This window comes from Pteropus alecto, unplaced genomic scaffold, assembly GCF_000325575.1.
Source record: "Pteropus alecto unplaced genomic scaffold, ASM32557v1 scaffold5, whole genome shotgun sequence".
In the NCBI taxonomy this organism is placed as follows: Eukaryota; Metazoa; Chordata; class Mammalia; order Chiroptera; family Pteropodidae; genus Pteropus; species Pteropus alecto.
Window position 1 is genome coordinate 31,838,791 of NW_006441953.1, and position 13,825 is coordinate 31,852,615.

Genomic DNA, 13,825 nt, shown 5'->3' on the forward strand with positions numbered 1-13,825 from the left:
GCAGCACAGCGCGTCCCGGCACAGCGCGTCCCCGCACAGCGCGTCCCCGCACAGCGCGTCCCTGCACAGCGCGTCCCGCCATCTCACTCGCAAGGCTGACCAGCCGCAGAACACTTGCGAGTGAGGGGTGTACTCGCCACCAGAGCGAAGCTGCGGGGCTGACCGCCCCAGCACGTGAGCAGGTGGCTTTCCAAATGGGGTCCCGAGTCACCGCATGGATCCGGGTGTGCTTTCCCCCCAGAAACCGCTGCCGGAGGTCCCAGGCCCCCTCAGGGGCCTGATCTCCTGCTCCCCTCAGACATTAAGTGTCTCTGTGTGGAAATACACCGAGTCCACCCAGACTCTCTCAACAGGCTCCTGTCCACTGCGGGAGACGGCGGGGGTCGGGGGTCTCCTCTCCCCCCGCCCCCTCGCCACAAGCGTCCCAAGGAAGCGGGCTGGCAGGAATCGAAGGGTCTGGGGGAGATGGGGCGGGAAGCCCAAGCACACACACGCACCTCGGCAGCCACGGCCCCTCCACGGCCCTGGGGTCATCAGCCCTCACAGCGCGGCCCAGCCTCTGCCCCGTCCTCCACGTGGCCCCCGGGCCCCCTGCCCTCCTGCCTCAGTGTCTTTCCCGGTAAAGACAGTGGGATGTGGTATTTCACCTCCTAGAACTAATGCGCAGATTAAGTGAAACCTTTTCTTCTTATAATCAGAAAAGAAATTGAAGAAGGAAAAATAAGAAAAATGTAAAAAAAAAAAAAAACCTAAATAAAACGCATATAAGCTGTCTGGTGCAGTTCCTGAAATTCAAGGCATCCAGGTGAAATAGTGGCCTCTTCCCGTCCCCCTCTGCCACAGAGGGGCTCCAGGGACAAGGGCCGAGCCCAGTGGCACCGGGGCCTGAAGCAGAGACAAGGAGGTGGGACCAGGAAGCCGGAAAGCCCCGCGGGGAGGGGAACCACCGCCGGCCAGACCCCACTTCCCCCGAAAGGGCGTCGGGGCTGAGTCAGACTTCCCACACCTAGGAAGCGCAGCTTTTAAAAAAATTATGAAACAGACCCTGTAATAAAACTCCCCGAGGCCCTTGCACCTATTACTAACAGAAGAAAACTTTAGAGACAAACAAAGCTTAATATTTATGATTATGAACATATTAAGTAAACTTCTCAAACTGACATACACTTCCTGCAGAAATGAGTCTTTCACCAGAAAAGAGAAATCAGAGCATTGTGGAAAGGGCCAGCATGACTGGAATCTGCTAAAACCACTCACTTTACCCTGGGTTGGGTGACACAGGTCCTGTTTCTTTTTAAGGACGTTATTCCCATCCCCAGCTTAAGAGGGATTGAATGGCATGGTGATCACTGTACACAAAACAGGTAACGTAATTCCTTTTATGAAAAAAATAAATCCCTGAACACAAGCCTGGGGACCGCTCCGGCCCTGGGTCAGGTGCTGGCCCTTGTGTGACGCGATGTGCCCTCTCTCACGCCCGGCTGGCTAAGCGCTGGAAAACTATACCCAGTTTCCCTTTATCTTGCCGTAAAGACGGTGGCCTCGAGCCACACGCTCACCCCAGCTCTGGCAGCCCTGGCTGTCACCTGGACTTCCGACCCATAGCCAGCATATCAGCGAAGATAAAGTGCTGGTGGTACCTTTTGGTAAATTTTAAAATTCAAATCTCAAAATGCAGAATAGATTAATTAAAATCATGTAAAAAAAAAAAAACACCAACCTACGAGCATAAAAATTTTAAGAAGTATTATAAGAAACAAGAAACATTTGGAAGAAACTCTCGGTCATCTTGAAGAGTTTTAAAAAATCATTAATCTAAAATGATAAGTATTACATCAGAGAAATCTTCATGAAATGACATCTCTGGCCATTTTCTCTCTGGATCAATCTCATGCAAAGAATTCCCATGAACGAAATTCTCTGAAGACAGACGAGGTTTTGAAATCTCTCTGCCCGACCCTCAATCACCTGAGAAAGGGGAGTCTGGCAGCTGAGGGCCGCCCGGACGCCCAGAACGGCTCGCATTCGGCGGGTGCCGTGCGCCCGTCCCCCTCTGGCTCAGAAGCTGGTTACACGGCAGGGGGCGGCAGGCTTTGACTCGTCGAGTGCAGCATGGGGCAGGCTGTGCTGCGACCCAGCGCCTGGCCGGCCCCAGCTGCTCCGTCATGCTCAGACTCGGGTTCTGCCATGTGTCTGCAGTCAATGGCTTCCGAAACACAGGCCGTGCGGCCACCTCCCAAGGGGACGGTGAGGGCGTGCTCCCCAGATCAGCCCTGGCCAACCTCCCAAGGGGACGGGACATGGCAAAGAGAACACCTTTTTTGAGGGAGTCAACGGCAAATACACGTTCACAATTTGAAAACTTCATTAAAAATAATAAAAATATACATCAGAAATTGTGACTTACCACCGTCAGATACAGTTGCAGACTGAAAGAAAAGAGAGAGAGACATGAGTTAATTAAGCCTCATGACAAAAGTCAGGAAACAGTACGTCCACCCGAGGAAGGAATCTGAGAGGTTCTTCGGGAGGCTCTGGTTCCCCGCGCAGGTGTCCGAGGAAAACCAGACACCTCGCTGAGTCAAGAGCTACGCTCCCACTTCCTGAGTGAACTCCGCCCAGGCCAGTGAACCAGGCCACACCGGGACGAGGCGGAAGTCATCGTCACTTTCATTGGAAGAGAACAAATCCCAGCACGTCTGACATCACAGTCTTGGTAACAGCCTGAGCGAGGGCAAGTCTGCACACTTTGGTGCGTCTGGAGGGCACGCACCGCGCCCAGGAGGCGGCCGGCCGGCTGGCAGCCCGTCCAATACTGTGCAAGTCGGCCGTGCCTGGGGCTGGTGCTGCCCTGGGCATGGCACATCGCACTCGGCGTGCACACTCCTAGGATCACCTCCACTGCACAGAGCACCCCAGGCCCGGAGAGGTAGAACAGGTCCCTGGGGATGGCAGTCCGGGCGCAGGCCACCCGTGCTCTGGACCACCGGGCCCAGCCGCCGCAGCCAAGTGGGGCAGGAGTGGCCACAGCAGGCACGTCGAGGGACCCTTCCAAGGAGGGCGTCCGGGGGAGGGTGAGGGACCGGAGGAGAGGAGGGTGGCTGGATCAAAGGCACCAGGGACAAGAACAAACACGTCGAGCAAGATGTGATTCAGGCCAGTTCTGGAAGGGGAAGCTGTCAGGGGAGGTCCTAGGATGACAGACATCCCCAATAACCAAAGCTACAAGTAGCTCTGGGGTGGCGAAAGCTGAGAAAGTCTGTTTGGGATGCACCTGCAGGCCCCTGGCAGGCCCCACAGCTCTGAGGCCACCAGAGGCCACTCCCCCGCGGACACATAGAGGAGAAGCGTCTGCGGAGGCTGGGAACGCGGCAGGAGCTGGGACCCAGGAAGGAGAGGGTGTTGGAGTCACACACGCCAGGAGCCGGCTTGGAGCCGGGGTGGGAAGGGCTAAGGAGCTGGGCGGGAGCGGGTTCCAGGGGCCTGTGACACTGGCGCGGGGGTTGGGCACCGGGTGTGCGGAAACCTCCCAGCTCCCAGCTCTGAAATAAGAGAACACCCACGCCCTGCCCAGCGGCCGTCCTGCTGCGGAGCCCCAGGAGCTGGCCTGCAAATGGTCCCATGGGCTCTCTGCAGGGAGGTGAGGCCCGAGTGCAGGATGTGGGGAAGGCCTGCCACCAGCACGGGTGACAAGGGTTAAGGAGAAGGGCGCCTCGACAAGCTGGCTCACCAAACAGCTTGGCCCTCCCCGGCGTGAGGCCGCGCGCGACGCCCCTTCCCAGGCCCAAGGCCGCCCCAACCAGCAGAGCTCACGTTTAAGACCCCGCAGGCCAAAACCCAAGCAGGCGAGGCCCAGAGGGGCCCGAGTTAGCCGTTACCACGCGCACCACGTGGCCTCCGGCACCGGGCAGCGAGCGCACGCATGCGCAGTCTGAGCTGCCGGCGGCGCCGTCCTGCACGCTCTGCCTGCCCATCCCATCCCCAGCGCCAAGGCCCCCAGCCTCGACCCCCGCCTGCTGGAAGATGGGGGCCCTCTTCCATTCTGAGCAGACCTGGTCTCAGCCCCTCACCTGGTGGGACTTACACCTGAAACACCAGAGAGGCCAGCTAAGTGGCCCACCCTCCTCTCCTAGAAAGGGCCTGAGCGCAGACAGTGACAGGCATTGCTTTCCAACAGGTCAGCCGAGGGGCTGTCACAATTCGAACCATCATGAGTCCCGGTCCAGAAATACTTTGAGAGTCTTGGCACCTTTCAAATACTGTCCGATAGTAAAAACATACGCTGTTGTGTGTCCAGTTTTTAAACTCTCATGTTGCCACACATCAAAGGAGCAGCCCCACAAGCCAGTACCTGGCTACCTGCCCTCAGCCAGAGCGGCTGGTTCCATCGCAGAAGCGGGCGGGTCCCGCCCCAGGGCTGACACGGGCACCACGGACAGCGGCCCCTCTCCTACCCGTAAGAAACCACCTATAGTCACGTGATGCATTAAGTAGCACCAAATGCAAATCATTCCGAGATGATGAGAAGGAAATCTGCAAGGCCAGACACAAAACTGGAAATATTCTCAATAATGACATTTGAAAAATAAATCATGAAATGCAAACTTCATACATAGGAAGAACAGGTTCATTTTGTGTTACGATCATAATTAAAACTAAAGTCTCAGGCTTTAGCAGATGGAACAAAGTGCACTAAGAAATCTCTAACGCATCCTCAAAATGAAATGAAGCAAGGAGAGAGGGGTGTCACTGAAACCAAAAAGAGACGGAAGAAAGTTGCGTCTGCGAGTGACCCCACGGATGCGGGCGGGACCACATGCGCGCGGCAAGCAGGGCGGGCTCGGCTCGCCCGCCGAGGGGTCTGGTGGGGGCCTGTGGTGCAGAGCGAGCAGATCCAGAGAAAGTGAAACAAACGTGCTTTTTAAAAGTAGACTTTAATTTTTAAGACAGTTTAAGATTTATAGAAAAATTGTGAAACAGTACAGTAACAAACATGGTTTTTAATATACTCCCGATCCCAAAGAGGTAAAGGGAGTCCCTGAGGGAGAAGAGAAGGGAAGGGAACGGAGAGCAGTCAGCAAAAAAATGCCAAGGCGGCGGGGCCCAGGCTGAGCAGCACCGTCACCACACGGGGATATCCAAGTCCTGGGCAGAAAGCCGCCCAGCGCGGGCCCACAGCTTCCGAAAAATGAGCCCACGCTAGTATGAGTTCAGAGTCAAAATCCCCTGCGACCCGGGAAAAGCCGCCACGAGAAGGGCCAGCGGGACCACTACCAACAGGATCTCGGGCGCTGAGCAGCCCTAAGACAGCCTCAGGAAACCCCGAAATTGTAAAGAAGTAAAAGCTGCAAGAAAGAAAAGAGGAAGTAAGATGCAGACTTGAAAAATAACCCCGCGGAATGTCCGACAGTGAGAACTGCAAGTGTGGAAACGAAACCCTGCACAGAGGTTAACAACAGAGGTGAGGAGGCTGGAGAGCGCGTTTGGGACTTGGAAGATAGGCCTGAAAAGAACCGCGCTGATGGCGGCGCGGAGGAGGCTGGAAGCGAGGAAGCCCCGGCCGGGCGGGGGCGGGGCGCAGGACTCCCCGGGGAGCGCACCGCGGGGACCCACCCGCAAGGGCTCCCCGCCCACGCCGTCCCTTCAGGAACTCCCGGGCTTGCCCACCGGAACAGGCGTCCAGGGTTCCATGTGTCTCAGGGGCCAGCATCTTGCAGGCGGGACTCAAGATCTCCAAGCCACAGCCTCGAATGCATTTCCTTCCCTGTCCCCGACTGAGACACTGTGGGAGCCCCAAACTCCAAGGACTGAGACGCTGTGCGAACCCCAAACTCCAAGGAACGTGGGGGCATCTGAGGAGCTGGTGGCCTCTGTGAGCCGACGGTTCTCCCGGAGGGACCAGCAAGGGCTCAGAGGCCTCAGATACCCCTGCCACCCACTCTGCAGCCACAGAACCGGCTCGGCCTGGTCCTGTCCTGGTTCTAACAAGGCCGGAACCAACGTTGAAACCCAGGACACGCGGCGCACAGCACCGCCTGCGAACCCTTAACCGCTCCGCCTTGAAGCCCCGCCCCGAGCCCCGGACCCTGATGGGTGGGGGGGGCAGCTCTGAGCCGCCCCACCCCTCCGTGTCCTTGAGAAGGACACGGCCGGACGCCGCGCAGCCCTCCGCTCCTGGTGCCCACCTTCTCGGCTCACAACTGGTTATCCTGGCAACTGTCCACATGCCAACTAGACGTCCTCTCAACCGAAGGCTCAAGGAGTCACGTCTAATAGCACCGTTTTTACACGCATCTGAGAACAGGTGATGACTGTCCCTGGCCAGGTCACTTAACTTGCAAACAAACGATATATAATTACCATAGACCTAATTCTTCCGTTTGCTGGCCAATATTTACTCTGTTTATCAGCACACACCTAGCTGTGGTAGACCATGCCAGCACGGTAAGCGATGTCCAGCTGCCTGCACAGGAAGGGCCCGGGGCACAGAAGCTAAGGAGCGCCGGGTGGGGCTCCCAGACTACAGCCCGCAACAGGCAGTGCCCACGTGACTAGTGCTAGCAGGGGACGAGGAGCTGCAAGCGGGCAACCCGCCAACAGGAGGGGGTGTGGAAAAGGCAGGTAACCCCAAAATGATTTCTATTTGCCTTGGGATTGATAACTTGTCCGATTCTGACCCAATTACCCTTTTTAAGCCTGGTTTGCCTTTCTTTTGAGTGCATCCTGGCCGACAGGCAAAAGCAGTCCAAAATAGGGAAGGTTCAGAAACCTCCAGAGATAATTCCAGAACACCCCACAGAGAGCGAGCAGGACGAACTTCGGCTCAGTGTGACTCAGAGCTAGGCATTCTCGAAGTCCTGGGTCTGCGCACACTGCTAGACCACCATGAACATCTTTATGAGCTAAGACTTAGCATTTCTCATGCTTATTCTGATACCCAGTACAATTTGTATTAATAACTTGTTTTCATTTTCTGCACTTCTTGGGTTTTTCCCAGATTCTCAAACCCACATGTTCTACTTACAGGAAAAGCAGCCACAAAAACGAGCTGCCAGGGAAAAAAGGTCCCAGTCAGTTATCACTTTTGTCTGCTCACAATTTAAACATATACCATGAGTAGGCGGCCCTGAAAAGGTCTATGATACCCTCCCAGGCTGGAATTCACACTAACGTAAATACATTTGTTTCAAAAGAGCTTACAGAGTGTCTTCGTGATATAATTTAGTTCAGACCGTCCAGTCCTGGGGTGGGCCTCGGACACCAGACGGTCCGGAGGACACTGACTTGTGTTTATTCCTGGCAGGAATCTGGACCACACATGTGCCATGGATATTTTATCTTGAACTAATGTTTAGAAAGTTATAGATGATTTATATGAAGAGGGCTATACATCAAGGTGGAGTCTGTTAGTAACACGAGACAAAACCAATTAGAATACATCATTTCCAAATTACTTTGATATGTAGTAATTAATATACAGCAATATAAATGTTCATTTTTGAGCCACTGACAAATTTTCCTACCTTGGACATAAAATATATTAAAAAACCACATATGACGCCTATATAAGGAACAAAAGTCCTGCAAGCTGCACAAATGTAGCCAATGTTTTGAATACAGAGAAAAATATAAACAACCCAATGATGAAAAACCTTACTTTAACAATCTAATTTGCATCTAATCTATATTTACTTGACTTATTAAAAACTTGACCTCTTAAGTTTTAAGACGACTCCTCACTGGCCCCCGTGGATTAGACGGCAGGTCCCTGTGGGGCAGGGGGACCCCAAGAGCTGGGGCTGTAGGGCCGTCAGACCTGAGGGCATGGCGGGGCGTGCACGGGGTGCCACCAGGTCCCAGCCTGCTGGTGCGATTACAACACTGGGCTCAGCCCCACCCACGCCTGCTCCCCAAGAGCCCAGGGGTCTTTCCACCCAGCTCCAACCCTCTGAGGAACCGTCAGACCAATTCAATGGGCCGGGAGTAGCGTTTGTTAAAACATGAAATAAGATGGGATAGGAGAATGCGAGAGGGAAACACCGTGCGCTCCAGGGTCTATGCTGTCCTTCGCCTGGCTCCGGGGCTCTGCGCGTGTGGGCGCGCACACCACGTGAGTGCGAGGTCCCCCGTGAGTCCCACTGGGGGCTGAGAGCCGGTGCCGGGAGGACCCAGCCCCTCCCATCGCCTCCGCCTGCAGCATCGCCCCTCCCTACAGCCCGGCTCACACCTGCGGCCTCACCTGCGGCTTCACCCACACCTTCTCAGCTTTCTTTGCCAGGCCCCCTGAGATAGGCCCAGCACAACCATGACGATTGTCCTCAAGGGACACTCCTGGGTCCCTTGGGTATGGGACACGGGAGTGACCTCCCACAGACCTGGCAGGGGCCTGCGCAAAAAAGGCTGTGCTCCATGGCCGCCCCCACACGAGCACTCCAGTGCTCCCCGCAGCTCCAGCTTTCCCCACGTCACACGCGAGGGCGCAGGCGCACACGTACGCGCGCGCGCGCACTACCTCTTTCTAGCTGGTTCGACCAAAAAGGACTGGACAGAAGGCTCAGGAGGCGATGGAGAGGCACATAGTTTGAAGGCCACACCATGATGTTCACAATAAAGAATTTCTGTGACCCGAGGGACGGTGAGGACCACGGGATGAAGGCACAATGGTGTGTTTGGTGCTACGCAGTGACGAACGGGTCAGCTGGACACAGGCGAGGGATGCGGCTAAGGTGGGCATTGCCATCAGGGCACAGCGCACTACAGTTTGTGAAGCCTGAGAGGGAGGCGGACGGGGAGCCACGTGCCTTCAATCGGTGAGAGCGGAGCGCCCAGCGCTCAGAAGCGAACCACGCTTCTCTCTCCAAAGCGTGTGACATACCGTGCATGTCCCAAGGGGCACTTCGATCTTCAGTAAAATCCGAAGAAATCGAATCCGGCCAACCCACAGAGGCAGCGTTTCCCTAAGAATGTAGCAGCTGATGTTGCTGTCGTGCCCTGGGTGACGGCTAAGAGAAGCCATTCTGACACTTTGAGTCGGAAGCAGCAGCCTGACGGGGCCACACACGGCTCTGCACCAACCCTGGGGATCCAACGTGGACATCTGGCTTTACGCAAGAATCCCGTAACCTGGCCGCTCCGTCACACAAAGAGCCCCCAGCACAGGGACAGGGAGTGCAGAGGGGTCCGGGGTGACACCTAGGACTCAGTATCCCAGGACAGCGCTGAATGCCTGCAAGTCAAGTCAGCATGGACACTGGCCTTCAGGAAGTGGCGCCGAGTCTGGTTCCCGGGGTTCCTCTGGTACGTGGCACCCCTACACGTGCCGGAGAGCAGAATCCCAGGACCGAGGGCAGGCTGCGCCCTCCTACCACACGGGGCAGGGCTCCTCAGAGTCCTGTGGGAGCGCTGGCCCACGTGGAGGACGAGGGAGCAGACGGGCGACACGAGCCAGCTCGTCTGGGCTAGAAAAGAGCCGTCAAACGCCACCGGCCTTGGCGCCCGCGTCTCCAGCACGTCAGCCCACAGAAGGGCACGTCTGGCACGCTGCTCCCAGCCCACGACTCCTGGCAGCCAAGCCCACAGTTCCCGTGTCCGCACACGCACCCCGCGCCCCACACGCCTCCAGGCCTGGTCGGCCTGGGACCCAGTCTGGGCAGGGCCGAGAGTGCTGGCCAGCGACGCAGGGGGAGGCAGGCCGGGCCGCGGGAGCCAGAGCTGCCCCGGGTGTCACAGCCAGCCTGACCTTCCCCGCCACCGGGCCCCTTCCTCGTGGTGCCCTCACTGCCCAGGCGCGAACGTGGAGCCCTTCCCTTCGCCCTGGTCTGTCTTGCTGCAGCCTCCCCAGGGCCTCTCTGTGGGGGCCGGTGCGTGTCCATTGCTCCCCCGGAGCCACGCCTGGGATCCTGGCAGCTGGCCCCCACAGCCCAGGCCACTGTGGTCCCACTGCCGCTCCTAAGTATGCAAGGGGCTCCATGCCGCCCAGAAAAGAAAATTCGACTTTTTTTTATAGTGCCAGCCTATTTTCTCTTCAGATCTTGCACAGAGCCCCAGTGCACCAAAAGGTGAAAACCTGGGGTCTCTGGAGGGTCCCCTCCCCCGGACTCTAGCAGCCCTGACCAGCCACAACAAAGCTGTGACAGCGGACATGCTTCCCAGCCAGTGAGGTGAGCCTCTGCCAAGTGTGCAACACGAGAGAATCCATATTTTATGACCGGGAAGGAAGGACGGACCACAGCGGTGACAAGCCCCCACGCAGCCCAGCCAGCGGAGGCGGGCGCTGAAGGAGGCCGCCATCGCAGCACGGCCGGCGCTGGCTGCTACGTGCCCGCGTGGTGGCCAGTGCCATGTGACAGCCGAGCAGGGTGGCAGGAGGAGCCCGGGGACAAAGCGCCAGGCCAGCGGTGCCCTGGGCAGTGGACCTCGCTGCGGTGGGACTTGCTCCTGCAGCTCCGAGGGTGGAGGGGACAACATGTCTGGCACTGCCATCACCACGGAGCACTACGCGCTTCTGCACAGCGTTCCGGCTCAGGGAGCCCTCCGGCCCAGGCCCCACGGGACTGCGTCCCTGCAGCCACAGTGAGCGTTGTCACAGCCCTGCTGGACTGCCACCTCAGCCACAGCCCCGAGACGGGGGGCTTGCCAGGCATGGCACAGCACCCCATCCCGAGCAAGGGTCCGCCGGACACGCTGGGGGCTCCAGGTGCCAGCCCAAGGCCCAAGGCTGGGAATGGGGGGCACAGCTGCTCGTTAAAGCTGTCTTCCATGACAATTCGCGTTTCTTGTGGGCTGCGGGCTTTCGTGTCTCCTTACTCAGTATCTTGGTAGCATCTGAGGCTGTGACAACCCATCATGACGTGGTTTAAATATGATGGATCGCTGTGTTTTGGCAAAGAAACATGTGCGTTTCCAAACTCCGCTTAGGCTGCATCTCGCTTTTAAAAAGACGGGGAAGCTGTGAGCTGTCCACTTGGTCAGCGAGAGCCTCCCACTCTCTGGGGCAGATCCTGCCGGCGCCCCTTTGTGCTCCTCGAAAGATTTGGGGGAAAGGTTCCATAAAGGCTTGTGAATCCTCCGCTTCATGAGGAGAGCAGCTGACAGGGACCACGGAGCCTTTAAAACGCTCTCACAGAGCACAGCTCGTACTGAGCGCTCACACACTCTGGATGGGGCCAGCATTCTCGGGACACCCCTATTCTGAAGATGAACAATTCGGGGCTCAGAAGGAGCAGCAACTTACTTATCATCACAGAGCCGGTGCAGCGGGGAAGCGGCCAGAATCCTGCTGCCCCTGCTCCATGGGACGGGTCACCGCCGCAGGGCTGGCCCGCCGGATGACTCACGGGGGAAGCACCGCGGCTGCCCTCCCCCCCACCAGCCCGTGGAGCCAGCAGAGCTGCGGCACCTCACCCCCACCTTCCGCCGCGACACGCCGCACGGGAGAGAGCAGGGAGCAGCTCGGTTTCTGCTGCTGAAAATACGACCATGAGACCAGACGGTGTTAACACTCACGGGAACAACTGATTTGCCAGTTTGAGCATTTGCAAAAATTTCGAAAGGAATCCAAGTCATTTACATAGGCAAGTACAAAGGCAAATTTTTTGTGACCTTTTTTTTTCACTCAGAATAAAATATTTTCTAAAACTTGCCTTAATAAACTATTGAAATGAAAACGCAGCCTACGTAGGCGTAGAAATAACTGAGTGGTTAATCAGTCCATTAAGGCTGTAATCTGCCCAAACTCACGTCCCACCCAGGTGTGCGGTGGGGTCGGCAGGACAGCGTCCCTGCCCACACAGCATGGCCACGCGCCCGGGCCCCTCGGGCTGCCCCTGTCCCCGGCACGTCGCCTCCGTCAGTTCCAAAAGGCACCTCAGCGTTTGCAGAGCACGGTAAAAGCTGCACCTATGTCGTCAGCAGGCATCTTGACCTGTCCAACAGACCTATTTCTGTTTTCTATTTAACAGGAAAAATGCCGTTCGTTTTCCTATACCCAACCTCTAAATCCGTCACATCTGAACGAGTCTGTCCCCTCGGTTCTCTACAGAAGGTTCCAGTTAGATATTGAGAAAACATACAAAGATGAAACAAGTCTCAGAAAAGAATCAATTTAAAACTGGTACCTAGTAATTAGTGGCAATCTTCTGTAAATAATTTACATTTATTTTTACCTCTGACCAACATAGCACAGCCATTAGAGAGAAATAAAAATTATTCTTTTTATTTAATCTCAATCCTTTAAAAAATGTTTATAATCAGTTCAACTTTATAAGCTCAGATAATCATCCTTAAATCTGACTGTCAATAGTTCCCTATGTATATGTATAGAAACAGAATCAACTCATTACAATTAAAAATGTAAGATATATAATAGTAATTAAGAGTATGACAGATTATAATACTTTTAACTAGTTGAAATTTAACATTTCAACAAAATTCAGTCATCTTGAAGATCTGTTAGCATTACCAATCCACGGTAAGGACCGGGAAAACACCGATGCCTTCCGTCAGGCTGACTCAGTGCGGGCGATGTGGCCCCCCACGAGGCTGGGCTGGACCCTGGCGTGACCCGCCCACCAACTGGCCCAGCTCTGGCTGCTGGTCCGTGGTCTCGACACTTATCTCCAAGGGACTCACCTCAAGCTCCACGATGCAGGCACAAAGGAAACATTTTCAAAACTCACACTTAAAAGCTACCGTTCACTAAACAGGCTGAAGATACAGCAGTAACCAAGATTTCCGACAACAATTGTGTAAATGACAAGAAACAGCTGGAAAAACTTACCTGCTGATCATCTGAAATGTGCGTTTCCTCTGACAACCCTTTTCCCAAATTCATCTTAAGAAAACTTCCGAACCTCACCAGGCACGCAGATCTAAAATACACCATTTAACACCACAGCATGCCTGTGCACGTCAGAAAAGTTTAAAGACATTTCAGATGAAGTTCCATTTAGCTCCCTTCGTAACCCATGGCAACAGGACACTGCAGGAAGCTGTGGTTGGCCAGGGATTCAGACTCTCTCTTATACAAAGAAAAAAAAAGCCGTTTACATAAATCACGCTGTGAGATCATTTTTAAAGTATTTCCTCTACCAAATCAGAAGAATAAAACTTCAGCTGATAGGGGTAATTTCTCAGTCAGTACAACAGCTGCAGAGAATTTGTGTTTTTAGCAGCATGGTGCAGTTCGCACCCTTAATTACAGTCGCTGATTCTATTATAAGCTTCCATATGCATGAGTTTGTGGGTGCCGGCCCACGGGGCACGCATCTCCCTAAACCTGTCTCCATGCCCCTACTCCATCATCTGCGCCGTCTGCTTTCCAGCATGTGACACGGCCTGAACCCGAGGGAATCATGACAGATCCCGGGTTACAAAAGAGAAAGAAAAAGAAAACCAGTTCTAGAACGAGGTATCACGGCGCAGCTCCCCGTTAGCGCACTGGAGGTTCAGGGGTAAACTGCTCACGCCCACGTGCGTCCAGCCTCACAGCAGTGGACGTTGGGGTCTCATCGGAACAGGCTCCAGGAATCCACCGCGCTCCTGGAACGTCGGAGGGAGCCGCAAATGCGGGGCCCACAGGGACAACAGGCTGGGGTGACGGCCCCAGGGTTTGGGTCAGGTTGCCAGCTGGGAAGGCGCCGAGCCCACCCTCCCCTTGGCTCTGCCCTGGGAGGGACTGAGCACCCCACACAAGCAGTCTGCAACACGGGCCCACGGCTCTGTGTTCAAGGCACACACACCACGCCTGCCTGCAAGGTCCAGCACACAGAGGGGCTCGGGCTCAAGCATCCTCACATGGCTTTGCTCGAGACAGCACGCAGGGAAA

At 55.6% G+C, this 13,825-nt stretch overlaps 1 protein-coding gene across 5 annotated transcripts in view; it reads right to left on the reverse strand.

Moving 5' to 3' along the window:
* Positions 1-13,825, reverse strand: part of RGS12 (regulator of G protein signaling 12) — a 76,397-nt gene that overhangs the window by 36,183 nt on the left and 26,389 nt on the right. For all 5 annotated transcript variants that reach the window (XM_025051703.1, XM_025051704.1, XM_025051702.1 and 2 more), the window contains one exon: positions 2,408-2,429. In XM_025051703.1, the coding sequence (XP_024907471.1) occupies positions 2,408-2,429 (22 nt within the window). The remainder of the gene's footprint in view (positions 1-2,407; positions 2,430-13,825) is intronic.